This window comes from Amphiura filiformis, chromosome 4, assembly GCF_039555335.1.
Source record: "Amphiura filiformis chromosome 4, Afil_fr2py, whole genome shotgun sequence".
In the NCBI taxonomy this organism is placed as follows: Eukaryota; Metazoa; Echinodermata; class Ophiuroidea; order Amphilepidida; family Amphiuridae; genus Amphiura; species Amphiura filiformis.
In genome coordinates this window covers 10,531,221-10,546,737 of record NC_092631.1, presented here as the reverse complement: position 1 = coordinate 10,546,737, position 15,517 = coordinate 10,531,221, and the positions used below count along the sequence as shown (strand labels likewise).

The window sequence follows — 15,517 nt, the reverse complement described above, 5'->3', positions numbered from 1 at the left end:
CGCATTGATGGCGCCATGAACGCCAAAAACCTCATTTTTTGCAACAGTAGCTTCAATTTGGAAGGATTATTTTGATATATTTATATATGAACAGATTAGTTTTCAGTCAAAAACATGGCCAGCTTAATATATCAACGAAATATATTTGTGTATATTCTCAGTCATTCAGGTACATAAAATATCAAGGATGATAATTAAAATCTAGTCAACTGGACTTTTCACATCCAGGATAGGATGTGGAACGTCGCCAGTCAAAAATAGTAACTCCAGTTGACTAGATTTTAATTATCAACCTTGATATCAACGAAATAACACAAACCAAAAATAAGATTTAAAATAACGTCAACTTAAAGCAAATAAACTCGAAAATTATAGTGAACCATACACTGGATCAGCACTCTGGTAATATAATGGCGCTGTACAAAAATTACAAACCCACGACCCAGTCAATTGATTATTTACAAATGACACCGGCATCTTGATGATGTCCACAAGTATGGTTTTTACCCCAAGAATTTCGCCCACATTCACTCAAACCGCCTTCTGAACCATCACAATGAACATTATCCATCCATATTTCGCCTATTCCTTCACCAAATGTAGCGTTGACGGGAGCCTCTGCAGCCTCGAATGGTAGTCCAAGTTGTCGGCATACGACTACTGCGTCATTGAGATCCCAATTGTTGCTACATATGGAACCCCATTCTCCGTTGTGCATTATCTCGACTCGGCCATCCGATCCATTGCTGCCATTGACCAAACGGATGTAATTTGTACCTGTTATAAAATTATGATATGTATTACGTTACTAGAAAGATATTTGAACAACTTCTTTCTTTCACACACCATATAGTTTTCCCTTCTTATTACTTCTATCATTTTCTCATCCTATCTATTTGAAGGCTGCAGTGGTAAAAGTTGCCAAATGGAAAATGATATAGGCCATGTATTTTTAACTAAATGCTGTGGATCAGAATTTTCAATCTTTTTGTATCAATCAACGTTATATGCGTTGTGGTATTACCAGTTATTACAAACACCTGAATACTTCTACTGCATACTTCATTTGTATTAGTATTACGTATTTTATGTGCAACGATTGTCATACCATCTTTACAAATGACTCCTACATCCTGGCTATGATCATTGCATTGCGTAGACGTTATTCCCCAGTCTGCGTGAGTACAATTATTTAAGTAACTCTCCCATCCTGCACAACTAATCTGATCCAGCCACACCTGTCCTGATCCCTGTCCAAATTGAGAGCTTCCGCGAGCTTCAACAGCACCGTACGGTAACCCTAGCTGGCGGCACACTACTATTGCGTCTTCAGTAGTCCAATACGCGTCGCATACGCTGCCCCAAACCTGGTCGTGGTAAATTTCAACTCGACCCTCATAAGAATTACTGCCGTCGACCAAACGAACTGGTTCTACGGTGTCTGGTTAAGAATGATATCAATTATCCATGAGAAGGGGTTTATTGACAAAATTATGATATTTAAGAGTGCTTATAAAGTTGCAACACTCATATTTTACCCAAATGAAATGCTTCCCATCGGGAAGCTGCATCCACGGTTAGAATTTGTTAAGCCCGCTATAGATTAAATGTTGAACAGCTATTTTTAATAATAAATTTGAGGAACCATGGACTTAAAGGAGGATTTCGTGATCCTAGCATCCTCTTTTTATGACATTTTCCAGTAGATATCCACGAAAAAGCTTATTCTCAAATTTTGAGTTGATACCGATTTTGCGTTTGCGAGTTATATAAGTCCTGATTGTTATGTTATGTTATGGATTAAACTTTTCAGGGGAGGAAATAGACCAGGAAATCATCATACCTTCACCAATGCAAATGACACCTGCATCTTCTTGATGGCTACAGCCTACACTTCCCCATCCGTTGTGACTGCAGCTGCCTAGTCGACTTTCTTGCCCGGAACACGCAACGCTAGTTAACCACATCTGTCCAGAGCCCTGCCCAAAGTAAGCTAGAGATTTACTTTCAGCAGCTTCATGTGGTAGTCCCAGCTGACGACAAACTACGGCTGCATCCTGTGCACCCCACCCGTCATCACATATTGTACCCCAAACTCCATCATGATAAATCTCTACACGTCCTTGGTATCGATTCAATCCATTCACTAACATCAGGGAACCTGTTGGAAATTGAGGCCATCAGGCTATATTTATATGGTGCTCATATATCTGACTCGTTAACCCCAGTGCTAATAATCTAAAAATTTACCATTCTATTGTACCCATCCACTGTTCTAACTCCTATACAAATACCCTACCATGCACGTCAACATTGCAAAAACAAAATGCTTTTATAGCTTACGAAAAGTACGGATTATAATTATGTTTACATGACCAACAAGAAAGCAACAAATGCTTCCAACCATCGTGAAGCATTATTTCCTATCATGTATTTATTCCACAAATTCGCGGCTTTTAATGAGTTTTTAATAAATTTAAACTTTGAAATACATGTATATAGTTACCCTCAAGGCCTGTTACAGATACAATAAAAGTACAAACAGCCCCATAACCTAATTCACCAGCAACCGAAAGTGTTATATTGGTTGGTTTTCCTCTTGGAATTTCGATGAGGTGGTGTTTTTCAGTTGGTGCAATTATGCGAATCAGTTCCCCATTTATTGAATAGTAGTATGGACTTATCACCATGAAATTTGCTTCTGGGCGTAAAAAGGTTAATGATGCTGATGTCATGGATGAGGAACTTATCGTCTCCGGGCATTGCACTCCTGAAATGGTAATAAATAAAACTGTCATATAATAAGGAATTTCTATCAGCTGCAGATGCATGTGACTTAGCCAGTTTATGTCCGGTATAATCATAAAGCGAAAGAGGCACATTTCACATAACTGCTTCTGTTAAATGGTGTTGTTGTTTGCCTATTTTCCGTGCATCAATTTTAAATAATTTATTTTGCCATTATTTATACTCCTGCTCACCAAATCGGTAAAGTTTGCTACAAATTTCTATTGACATTGCGATTAAAATTGAAACGTCTAGCCTTTACAGTACCTGGAACACGGTAGTATTTGAAATCACAAGAAGCAACAACTCCACTATAACTATCATTGGCCAGTGTCGTCACCAGCGTGGTTCCACCGTCAAACCCCTCCAAATCATGATGTTGTGTTGTTGCTGCAAATGAAGCTATTGCAAGACCATTCTTGAAGTAGGTGATGTGTACCAACTCATCATGAGGAAAATTTTTGAGAACTGGTCTTTCAAACTGAATGGTGCTACTCTCAGTTTTAGGAACAGATGGACAAACTACTGCCGGAGCTTTGACGAATAGGTAAATGAGAAAGCATCTTGTTATTGGGTACAAATATTCTACTTCATGCATTTGATGTGTTTCACATGAGTCTCTAATACATCCCTTTTTAACCCATATAATTTAATACAGTATAATATTAGTATAATTTAAGCACGATTTATCTTACTGTATTTTTTACAATGTGTAAAGGAATGCACTCTTTGGTTCGATTTTGGTAAATCGTTGGCAAGAACCATACGGCGGTCGACAATGATTTTTTTTTCATATCACTACTATTTTTCAAGACTCACATCATTTTGTTTTCAAGATCTCATATTTTAGCAAATTGAAACAATTTCAGTGGCGTAAGCGGACATGAAAGAATAAGTTTATGACCACTGCCTGAGCAATTTAGGTGAAACATACAGAGGTGACACACCTGGTTTACGGGTATAGTTAAAGCTACAGGTCGCTATGTTGCCAGCCGAATCCATAGCTGTAAGATTCACAACAGTCAACCCCTCTCTGAAGTTTCTTATGGTGTGTTCACTCGTTGACAAAGGAATGGTTACTGTGTCTTGATTATACCTCAGATATGATACGATCACATCACCAGTGTTAGGAAAGCTGTAAACGACTGGGCTCCCCAAAACAATGGTGCTGTTATACCCACCTGTTTCCAAACAGGGGCAAATAACCACTGGGTCTGTATCACAAATAATGACGATCATATCATTAGTAGACAAGAACAAATAAACAAGAACAAAGACCATTGAAGCTGTACTTTTACTATCAATGCGAGTTTCGTCAATGCTTATATTTTTTCGTTAAAGCCATATTATAACATTTGCTGAGGAGGACGCCCTCACTGAATTTTTCAAATTCTTTTTTTCACACGATTATATTGTACTTTATTAAACCAATATACCTTGCAAAAATCAAGACTCTAGATGGTGTAGTTTTGTCAAAATCCGATATTTTGAATAAAACGCCTGAATCAGCGTTTTATTATTACGATGGAATTATTACTCGAACGCATACACGATGTTCATAACACACAGTACGTACACGGCGTGCCGGACGGTGATATACACAACAAAGGGTCGTACCATAACATGGCCGAAGGAGTGGTACGTATTGGCGACATGTGCGCTGGTAGTAAATTCCAATTTTCTTTGCTTTGCCGTAATTGTTCGGCTCAAAAATAAAAGGGGATATATCTGACAGTAAAAGCTAACATTTTATGGCAAAGAAATGCTAATCTATTTTGTTTGAAAATGTTATAATATGGCTTTAATCTGTTCATTTAGCAGTCGTATGACGAGTTTAACATGGCGCTCGGGTCACTTTTTTCTGGTAGAGGTTCTGGGTAGTCAGGGTTAGCACTATAGGATTTAAAACAAGGTTCAAAAGCGTACGTCCTATTTCAAAGTTAAGGATCCTAAAGGCATTAATGGTATTCGTGGTTCTTCGTCAAAGTTCTGCGTATGTGGGCGAGTGCACAAGATCTGTTTAAATCTCCGCGCTTCCATAGTAGTTTTTATTTATCAGGGACTGTATAAGTTTGCGTATTGCGTGGTAAGTTAATTAAAGGGCACACAAGGTATATACTTAGATATAATTATTACCTTTCCCAGGACATGCATGTTGACGCCAGACAAACACTCCAATGCCAGTCATACCGTTGCTCACAACAATCACTATGAGTCCGACTACGATACTCCAGCACAATGTCTTCGACGAGCAAGAGATACCCTTTGAATTGGTTCTGCTAGTATCTGTATAGAATCAATAAAACTACCACCTGAAATTTATATTAGGCTATGTATTTAAAGGTGGATATTCTGGTCTCTGGACTGCAATTCGCCAGCGAAGTGGTTACATAACTCCCTGGTTACTGGATCACGAACCTTTTGGAATTGATAATACATGCCATAGACTTTGTGTTGCGATCATTTCGATCGTGGTGCAGAACTCAAACGCGTGATCCAGTTAACATGGTGATAATCGGATTACACGTTTACATGTTTACTGCGTAGATAGTAGTAAAGGAGAACTAACAAGGTCATGATATTAACATGACATACTTGGTCAATCCCTGTAGTACTCTTAGAATCACATGAAACAGTCAAGGGTTAAGGATTTTCTTATAAACATCCACGTATGCGTTTCACACGGAACTGGATGCGACATGTTTGTCTAGTTTTGCTCTGCAACTTCACCATAAATAATATGAATGGAATTGATAATTTCACGGTTCATTCAATTATAACTAGTACCGTAGCCTATTATCATACATACCATTACTTTTCTTCCATTCAATGGCGTCGGAGCAAGCTGGTTTACTTTCGTTACCACTTAGTACATGAGGAATATCATAGACATCGTCTGCTTGCTCCGTATTCTGTTTTAAGTACAGGTAGTCGTCCACGTCTTTGCTTACATCAGTTGCCATATTATTCATGTATATATCATCGGAAGCCATGAGAAAGTACAGGTAGATCTGTCACACAAATATGGATAAATTGAGACTCATACAAAACATTAGATATAACAATGAAGACATCATACTAAGATGGAAAAGAAACACTCACCTTCAAACCATCCCACATACATGCCATACAAACCAAACGCCACATCCAACCCATCCACATACATGCCATACAAACCAAACACCTACATCCAATCCATCCACATACATGCCATACAAACCAAACACCTACATCCAATCCATCCGCATACATGCCATACAAACCAAACGCCACATCCAATCCATCCACATACATGCAATACAAACCAAACACCTACATCCAAACCATCCCACATACATGCCATACATGCCATACAAACCAAACACATACATCCAACCCATCCACATACATGCCATACAAACCAAACACCTACATCCAATCCATCCACATACATGCCATACAAACCAAACATCCACATCCAACCCATCCCCCATACATGTCATACAAATCAAAGAACCATATCCAAACCATCCCCATACATGCCATACAAACCAAACACCCACATCCAACCCATCCCCCATACCTGCCATATAAACCAAACACTCCAACACATCCATCTTACACACCCCTACACCAACAACCCCCAAACATCACACATCCACAAGAACACCCCACACCACCGACATGTTTAAGCTTACAGAATATTAAACGTAACATATCCATGCAATATGCATAGGAACTAATCTCATACTGAAACAAAGCAAGCACTTGCTCACATAATGTGAAACTACTACGAAACTGAAAAAACAGTGATGAAGGACATTAAAAGTAATTTGGTACCATACAAAAGAGGTTACATCGAGATTTAAATGACAATAAACTTTGAGAATAAATTGAGTTCAAACTTTATATTTGCTGTGGAGAATACTTACGTGACCCGGTTTTAATATAAAAAGTTAAATTGTACTGTTATTAAGGGGGTACTACACCCCTGTGGTAAATTTGCAACTATTTTTCTCAAAAAATAATAACACACTGGTAACAAAAGTTATGTATATTATTGGGGCAAGGAATCCAATTACTATACTGAAATTTCAGTGACTCAAGACAAGCGGTTCAGTATATATGATAGGAAACGAGGTACATCATAGCGGTACCTTATTTCTTATTATAAATAACAAATCGCTTGTCTTGGGTCACTGAAATTCCAGTGTAGTAATTGGATTCCTTGCCCCTATAATATACATAACTTTGGGTACCACTGTTTTATTAGTTTTTGAGAAAAATGCAAAAATAGACACAAATTTATCGAGGGGTGTAGTACCCCCTTAAAGCACTTCAGGCTTAGTCTTTTAAGTGGTATTTTAGTACACCACTGGGCATTATAATTATGCAAATAGTAGAAATCCGAGTAAAATTGAGGGCGTCGCTGTGAAGCAAATCACACATTATGGCTTTAACTTATGAGCGCAAGATGACAGGGTGTCAAAAGTGGCTAACCATCCAAATATCGCACAACAGAAGTTGAACACAGCACATCTTAGTTTTCCTAGTTTTCCTTATGGTTGATCTTATTGCACCAAAGAAACATCTTGAATCTTGAGTGTTGGTGATACTTGAAAGATGGTCGAAACACGTTGAAGGCATTCCTGCACCCTCTGTCTTCTGTCATCAACATAGTGAAATTAATAACAATCTTTTGCATCTGTGCTTTGTTTGTTTTTTTGTTGAGTTGAAATCGGCTGTGTTATATACTGTAAAAATATTGTACATTTCTGAGTGAACTATTGAAATAAAACTGAACAAGTTTTATTCTCTATTAATAATTCTCTATTAATAATAAATAATGCATATGCCATGCTATGGCTGGGCCAATTCAATTGTCCCGCCAAATGTACGGTGGCTGTAATGGTGGTAATCGTGGTAATGAACTTCGTGTTGCATTATGTCACTTAAACAGCTTGCGCAGGATGGTGGCCTAAGTACGCAATCTGTGAACTTAAAAAGGACACTTTATATTTGTTAACATTATTAACGTAGATTTTTTCATAAATCTACACGTAATCTTTTTTGGGACACCAGGTATTTGGACACAACATTAATTGATTAAATTAAAATCAAGCAAAAAGAAATGAGGACCAATTCATTGCTTTTTTTATTGCAAAATTAAATTCGCCATTAAAGAAATAAAACATACAATTTCCTCTTTCTCTAAAGTTTCAAATAACGGTTGAAAGTAATAGAAAAGTTGCTAATGATGGGTTAGAAGTATAATTTTTCGAAATGGTGGCGAAGTTCCTGTTTCGATTTCGTAAAACGCTGGTGCTATTTCAAGCTTTACCAAATTGAATGGATAATTTGCTGTTGGATCTTCAAATCAAAATGAAGAAGTAAATAAGATATTGACTTAAATTGCATAAAAAACAATTATCATAGTATAAGTTATGTTTGAAAATGGTATTATCTGAGGAAGCTCCGTGAATAAAACAATATATAAGCTTCATTGTATTGACAATCAACATTATTACTAATGAATATGTATTCTTCAATTTACCATGCGCAGCAAAATAATAGTTTCGTTATTTGTTTCCCATGTTCTCAAATTGTAGCAGCCACCAAAAATCAGATATATAAACTTTACTCTGTCAGAAATAATTTGGGTTACCTAAAACAATTATTTGCCATGTTATCGATGTTTGATTTCTAATTATATGAATTTAAAACTTAAATTTGATAAACGTTTACAGAGATTAAAACCGAAAAATAATACATTTTACATTCCACGAAGCTAGCAATAAAACCAAAACTGGGTTAGTTTCCCCTGACATGACTACATAATCCAGCAATATTTCCTTTATAGACTAGCTGTTGCGTTATATCAACAACATGAATATACATTCCGTATGATTAACATACGTACCTCAGCTAATCCAATTATTATGAATTCAGCATTTATATAAATACCATATATTTTTTAAATGTTCTACATTTAAAAACATAACTGTGCATAGTGTAAGTCTAATTGAATACAAATACAAATTTATAAAACAAATAAGAATGTATATAAATGTAGATTGTGAAAATATGTAGCCCAAAAAAATCTGATATTAAAATAGCTCTATTTCCTCTGGGTTCCATTATCAGGCATAGCCGGTAGCCTGTGACAAGTAAGAGTCGAGCAGATTTTATCTACAGAAATCTAGCCGTTAACGAGATGAGATCAAAAGCTTCTGCTTATGCATATTTATTGAAATTAGACCACTCCCACGTTCACAGAAGAAAGAAATCAAAATACATATTCATATGACAAAACAGGTGTATGGTGCCGCCCACATCTGACTCATGCATGCATAATTCATAAACATCAATAGCCTCCGAACCGGACCTCAATAAAGATCAGGGACGCCACCCCCTACCAGCCGCCTACAAGAGGCTACTCGGGTCAAGTGGTTTGGGTTCATTGCCCAGATCACGTGTCCCGAGTAGCGGTACGTCTTCCAGTACTACGCCAACTCAGTGCTGTAGAAGTGACCTCGGATGAGGCACGAAAATTCCACTCGTAAGTGAAATTTTACTTTTGCTCGTGTGAATCAGTTTTAAATTGTTCTACATTATGTCTACGCCACAGCAGTTAAAATTACATTCCCGTCTCGAAAGCGAACATGGCCGGATGGCGACAAAACTAGTCAGACGTATGGAATTTCTGGAAAGAAAATCGGCCAGATTTAGGAACCACCTTCATTTTACTTTACATTGCAAACACCACGGTGTGACCCCGGCGAGTCTTAATTTGAAATCGTCAGTGAAAGGTGTAACAGCGGAAAGGATTTTACAAAGGGCTCAACATCAATTAGTAGGGGAACGGATCAGACAGATCTATGCTACGCTAAATAACATCAAACAACAAATCGCGGACACAGATGAACAGTTGTTTACTGAGTTGCCTATGGAGACGTACTCGGAAGTCAAAGAGTGGGTCGCACATGCGCACAAAGCCGAATGGGACAAGTGCAGATCACGTCAACAAACCAAATTTGCTCGCTTGTCATCGAGTGATAAACAAACTAAAACACGGGATAAAAACCGCCCGATTGTTCCAGTTAACCAGCAGGAGCATAAGGAAGTAACAGATAGATGGGTGATTAACAAGTCAGACAAAGAACTAACGGAATCGGGTTGTCAGTGCTTCAAAGGGACTCAACTACGCGGTAAGTCCATCAAAATCCCGGTAGTCGAATTCATCACCGGTGTTGAATCAGCGACCAAATTGATAGGGCACGATTCGGACGAGGCGTCGCGCTTGAGACTCGATTGTGTGGACATTTTAGAACATGCGAAGGTCCCTGACAGTAATATTTCCAAAGAGGAAAGAGCAGCGCTTCGTGATCTGAAATCTGACAATAATATCATGATCCTCCCTGCTGACAAGGGAGGGCCACTGTGGTAATGAACAAAACCTCGTACCAAGACAAAGCCAATGAACTTTTAGCTGATAAGAACACGTATGAACTCATTAAGAAAGACCCCACTGCCAAGAATAAAAATCTCTTGGTGGATCAACTCAAAGTCCTCAAAGACGAGGAGTGGATTGACTTTAAGTTGTACAGACAGCTATACCCCACCATGGCTGTTGTACCAAAGTTCTATGGCCTTCCAAAGGTCCATAAACCTTCGTGCCCACTTAGACCGATAGTGGCGAGTCGCGGTTCCATTACGTATGACACAGCTAAATTTGTGGCCAACATCCTGTCCCCCCTAGTTGGCAAATCTGAAAGACATCTGCAGAACAGTGAGGACTTAGTCAATAAGATGTCTAAATTCACTCTCGGTCCCGATGAATGCCTTGTGTCCTTTGATGTCACAGCCCTCTTCACGTGCGTTCCGGTGGATGAAAGTTTAGTGATTGTTAAGGACTTGTTAACAGCGGACACCACCTTAGAGTCCAGAACTGATCTTAGCCCACAGCAAGTTACTGACCTTCTGAGCACCTGTCTTAAAACCACTTACTTCGTTTACAATGACAAGTTTTATGTTCAACGCGAGGGTGCGGCGATGGGCTCCCCCGTGAGCCCGATCATTGCGAATCTCTTCATGGAGAACTTTGAAGAGAAGGCTCTTCAATCGTGTGCTAATCCCCCCAAATACTGGGGGCGCTATGTCGATGACATTATGGTGATTATGGACAAAGCTGAGGTAGATTCGTTCACTCAACATCTGAACTCTGTACACCCATCCATCAAATTCACGGTTGAACTTGAAAGTAACAATGCACTCGCGATGCTGGACACCCTCATCACTCGTGCTCCTGACGGTAAGCTGGTCTTCAGTGTCTATCGCAAAAGTACCCACACCGACCAGTACTTAAATTTCTCCAGTCATCAGCCATTGGAACACAAGCTAGGAGTGATTAGAACTCTGACTCACCGCCCAAAAACTTTGTCATCTGACAGCACTCTTCTTGAAAAAGAATTAGATCATGTCAAGAAGTCACTGTCCATATGCGGATACACCAAATGGACCTGGACTGCGCCGAGTAGTAGGAAACGGGACCCCAAACCTCGCAGGCATGACACCCCCTCCAAAGGTCACGTCTCGTTACCCTACGTTCAAGGCGTGACGGAAGCGATTAATAGGAAAATCAGGAGTGCTGGTGTAACTGTTCATGTCAAACCCTCGAACACCATCAGGAGCATGGTGGTGTCGCCCAAGGACAAAGTAAAGACACTGGACCGTACGGGGTCCATCTATCAAATCAATGTAAAGACTGTCCATCACAATATATAGGTGAGACTGAAAGAGCTCTCGGAAAAAGGGTTTCCGAACATAAAAGAGAGCCCTCGCCGGTTGGAGGACATATGAGATCTGCTAGACACTCCTTTGACCCTGGAGAGGTCAAGGTGTTGGACAGCGATTCCAGGTGGTTTCAGCGAGGGGTTAAGGAAGCGGTGTACATCGCAGCCTCCGAACCGGACCTCAATAAAGATCAGGGACGCCACCCCCTACCAGCCGCCTACAAGAGGCTACTCGGGTCAAGTGGTTTGGGTTCATTGCCCAGATCACGTGTCCCGAGTAGCGGTACGTCTTCCAGTACTACGCCAACTCAGTGCTGAAGAAGTGACCTCGGATGAGGCACGAAAATTCCACTCGTAAGTGAAATTTTACTTTTGCTCGTGTGAATCAGTTTTAAATTGTTCTACATTATATCAATTGCCAATTGCACATATATTACTACTTTTAAATGACGTGTTTGGGGCTCGAGCAAACTGACATATGAAAATTTTGAGAGAGGAAAAATCAGGACTCAGCGGGGATTGAACTCCGGTCGCTGGATTAACGATCCAGAGTCTTACCACTGTACTACCTGAGTTCACAGTCGGTACTCGGGCAATCTCAACTTAAGTCTCCATGATAACTCTCTCATTATGTCTCAGCGGCCAACAAAACTAGCTAGGGACCACATTAATTTTATTTTGAAGAAAAAAAAGTCGACAAACAATTTTGCGTTCCCCCTCGCGTCCACTAAAAATGTTCGGATTCCCCCTTGTCTTCGCACCTTTTCTTTATTTAAGCTTAACATTCCACCCTTATGGTTCAAGTAAACAATTCCTAGAATTTGCAAGTACTTCTTTACACCATAAAAGACGCCATGCAAATAGCATTCCAGCATAGCAAATGATGGTAACTGTAATATGCGATGACTTTTTCAAGTGTCTCTGATCTGTATGAAAGCAATTATTCCAATCACGTACAGATGTATTGGAAGCAGCAATTCATTGACACTTTAACCAATAATATAAGCATCATAAATGTTTCATACAGATGTTATTTTTAGTGACAGGTATAAGGCACAACTTATTTGGAGTAGCAATTACGTGGTTCAAGTATTGGTTGTAGGCATTTAATGACAACGAATTTTTAATGACGGTAGGTGTCCTGAATTTTAAAATATGATTCCTGTACATACGTTAGTTATGGTTATGCTTATGCTGTAACAACTGTTTTATGGAACAAAATTGATATTTTATAAGTAGGATAACTCATATAACCAGTATGAAAGATAGCAATGTAACTAAAACATGCATATAGTAGTGATCAACCAGAGGCTACCAGGAGAGGATTGGTCAAGCAGGTCAGATGATGTGCCACCCATTCTACCATACGAAGTACTAGTAGTAGTACCTAGTAGTTCCAGCGTTGATCTTGGAGATCAACGTCTAGCATGCAAGATCAACTTCCATGCGCGTATTTTTTTGGGGGGGGGGGGTGGCTTTGGGGGCGCCAGCCCCCCGGGGTAAAAGCAGGGGCGGCCAAAATGAAGGGGCGGCGGAAGAAGAAGGGGCGGCAAAAACAGGGGCGGCAAAAAACGAAAGGGCGGCAAAAAGAAATGGTACTGTTTTATTCACTACTCATCATATGTTGATAAAGACAACAGGTGTTGTTGAAACGTACACAAGTAAGTGAACTTTATGGATCAGATACTAAGAACTTTATCTACTGAGTTTACTCTACCGATCCTGATGAATTTGTTCAATCACGAGCCTAACCTTCAAAGAGTCAACATGAATACCTTCGGTACGAAACCTTACGCTTGTTCCCTGTGCGGCAAGATGTTATTATCTTGAGAGACACGAGCGACACGTACACCCTGAAGATGAAGAAGATGAAGAGGATGATTCCGACGATAACGACTCAGAGGTTGAAGACCAGGTCTCTGACCAAGAGTCTTCTAGCGACGAACTGGAAGACAATGAGGCTTATCGTGATTGGTACGAGAGGTAAAGAAGCTACGGAAGTCATGAGGAGAAGTATGTAGAGGGTGGGTATGGACCCGGAGATGGCGAGGGAAAAGGCCTACTTGAAGACCGTATACAACTCATTTTGCGTTACACATCTCGTTACGCAATCAACGCATTTTGTCGATACAGTTTAACGCATTTTGTTACACATTTCCCTGGGCAATCGACGCATTTCACGTGCGTGTGGTGAGGGTGTGTGGCGTGTTACTTAATCGGTCTTATCATGTTCTATATTGCATGTTTCAAAACGAAGATCTTCCAACTGAGCTACACGGGGATATACAAATCTCAGTTATTATTCATTATTATTCGTGCGAAAAATATGAATAATACTTTTCCAAGATTTTCTATTTAACGACAACGCGATTGTAGACTACACGAAAAAGACTACACGAAGAAATATTTCAAACTTCATTAATATTATGCCATATTTGCCAATTAATCACGCCCACCTCATGAATATGTAAATCTAGCCACGCCCATCTCATTAGTATGCAAACAGGAAGTGACCTCTGACCGCATTAATATTCATGAGCTCATGAATATTTATAACACGAAAAAAGTCTATATTACTACTGGCGGCTTCAAAACTAGACCCCCGGTTAACCGGTGGTTAACGGCGGTTGAACCAACTGCCATTATGTTTAGAACAACCGGCGGTTGAGTTTTGAAGCCGTCTCTTATTTGATATTTGTTCACGATACTTGCTCTTTCTTATAAAACATTCATCTCGTGTGTTATAAACTTATACTTATTAGAATTGAAAGTATTGAGTGAATAATATTCTCACGACAAAACAACTCATAAATCAAGTTATGATAAAATGAATGTGTTTTGAGTGATTCATTATTTACGTCCCCAGGGCACAGCGTATAAATGTTACATTAACCGTCGTAGGTCTGTATCTCACACACTCTCAACGAACTTACAACCTTGAAGAACATAATTTTTCATTATTTCTTACCACAAGCATAATATCATTATTGCTCGCCTAAGGCCAACAATTTATTGGCAGTACGTATAACACTGTGTGTAATAGTATTCATCATGTTTACACACACACAATTCCATTCTGGTTGCTTTTGTCGTCTACGTCATACTAGTCACATTTTGAGGAGACCTTTTTGAGATAAGCGTTGGCAGTTTTCTCTTATTAATTCGACAAAGCAGGTATTACAAGTGTGTAAGTCTTCCCTTTCGGTCATCGAACAACAGTTTCACAACAACGATACAAGGTTATATAATATAAATAAAGGAGCACCATGAAGTGTAAAATCGACTTGACTGTCAAGGTATCATGAAATCAATATTGAGACCAGGACATTAACAGAAAAGTGGCTTGAGTTTTTATTATTCAACAGTCCTGAAAGTAGATACTGAAGAGGCTGTTGAGTGTTGTTTAGTTTGTGTACTAGATATAAGCGATTTGTATATTGAGCTGTCAGAAGCTCTTGTTGCACAAAATTATTGAATAGAAGTTTGTAGTAACTCAAGAAACTTTTACCCTGCCTCTCTGACATTTACATTGAATAGGCTGTCATATAAGCATAAAGAATACATCTGGCCGACCATATAATATTTCCTTTATCATGTTTTCACCATATTTTTCTACACAAAAACTATTGGGTACAAACTAAATAGAACAACTCTTAACCAAAACTATTATCAACAAACATTACAGTGTTCAATTAATTGCTTTGTCAGTTTAACACCAACTATTATAACGAAGCTTGTATTGGTCGTAACAGTAAGTTTTCTTTTGCTTGTTTTTTGCTTGAACACTAAGTTTTGCTTGGGGACGGTTTACCAGTTTTTGCAATAAGTTATCAAACATTAAGTAAGTTGTGTGTTGATAAAGAATTATTATTTCTTTCTGCTGGCGTTTGAAAATGCATGTATAATTATGTTCGTTAACGGCCAATTGAGGTCAAGTTCACAAGAAATATCATTAGGCA

The 15,517-nt window shown here is 39.0% G+C and overlaps 3 protein-coding genes across 3 annotated transcripts; 2 read left to right on the top strand and 1 right to left on the bottom strand.

Annotated features, from left to right (window-relative positions):
- Positions 1-411: 411 nt before the first annotated feature.
- On the bottom strand, positions 412-6,506 carry LOC140149966 (uncharacterized). The gene is made up of 9 exons (XM_072171969.1): positions 6,465-6,506; positions 5,597-5,798; positions 4,924-5,073; positions 3,735-4,001; positions 3,055-3,321; positions 2,507-2,770; positions 1,844-2,161; positions 1,109-1,441; positions 412-777 (listed from the first exon to the last, which is right to left on the bottom strand). The coding sequence occupies exons 2-9, from the start codon at positions 5,778-5,780 to the stop codon at positions 455-457; spliced, it is 2,106 nt and encodes a 701-aa protein (XP_072028070.1). The 5' UTR covers positions 5,781-5,798; positions 6,465-6,506; the 3' UTR covers positions 412-454.
- A 2,873-nt stretch (positions 6,507-9,379) lies between these two features.
- Positions 9,380-10,213, top strand: LOC140149965 (uncharacterized). The gene has a single exon (XM_072171968.1). The coding sequence runs from the start codon at positions 9,380-9,382 to the stop codon at positions 10,211-10,213; it is 834 nt and encodes a 277-aa protein (XP_072028069.1).
- On the top strand, positions 10,213-11,550 carry LOC140149964 (uncharacterized). Its single transcript, XM_072171967.1, has one exon. It carries the CDS (start codon positions 10,213-10,215, stop codon positions 11,548-11,550), a length of 1,338 nt encoding a protein of 445 aa, XP_072028068.1.
- Positions 11,551-15,517: the final 3,967 nt, after the last annotated feature.

What these genes read in the sequence shown, in the direction of transcription:
- LOC140149965 (XM_072171968.1), top strand. Translation starts at nt 9,380, where the DNA reads ATGTCTACGCCACAGCAGTTAAAATTACATTCCCGTCTCGAAAGCGAA.
- LOC140149964 (XM_072171967.1), top strand. Translation starts at nt 10,213, where the DNA reads ATGAACAAAACCTCGTACCAAGACAAAGCCAATGAACTTTTAGCTGAT.
- LOC140149966 (XM_072171969.1), bottom strand. Translation starts at nt 5,780, where the DNA reads ATGGCTTCCGATGATATATACATGAATAATATGGCAACTGATGTAAGC. An exon ending in ATCTGTAACAGGCCTTGAGG is followed by an intron (nt 2,162 to 2,506) that starts GTAACTATATAC and finishes AATTTCCAACAG; the next exon opens with GTTCCCTGATGTTAGTGAAT. An exon ending in TGTCATTTGCATTGGTGAAG is followed by an intron (nt 1,442 to 1,843) that starts GTATGATGATTT and finishes ATTCTTAACCAG; the next exon opens with ACACCGTAGAACCAGTTCGT.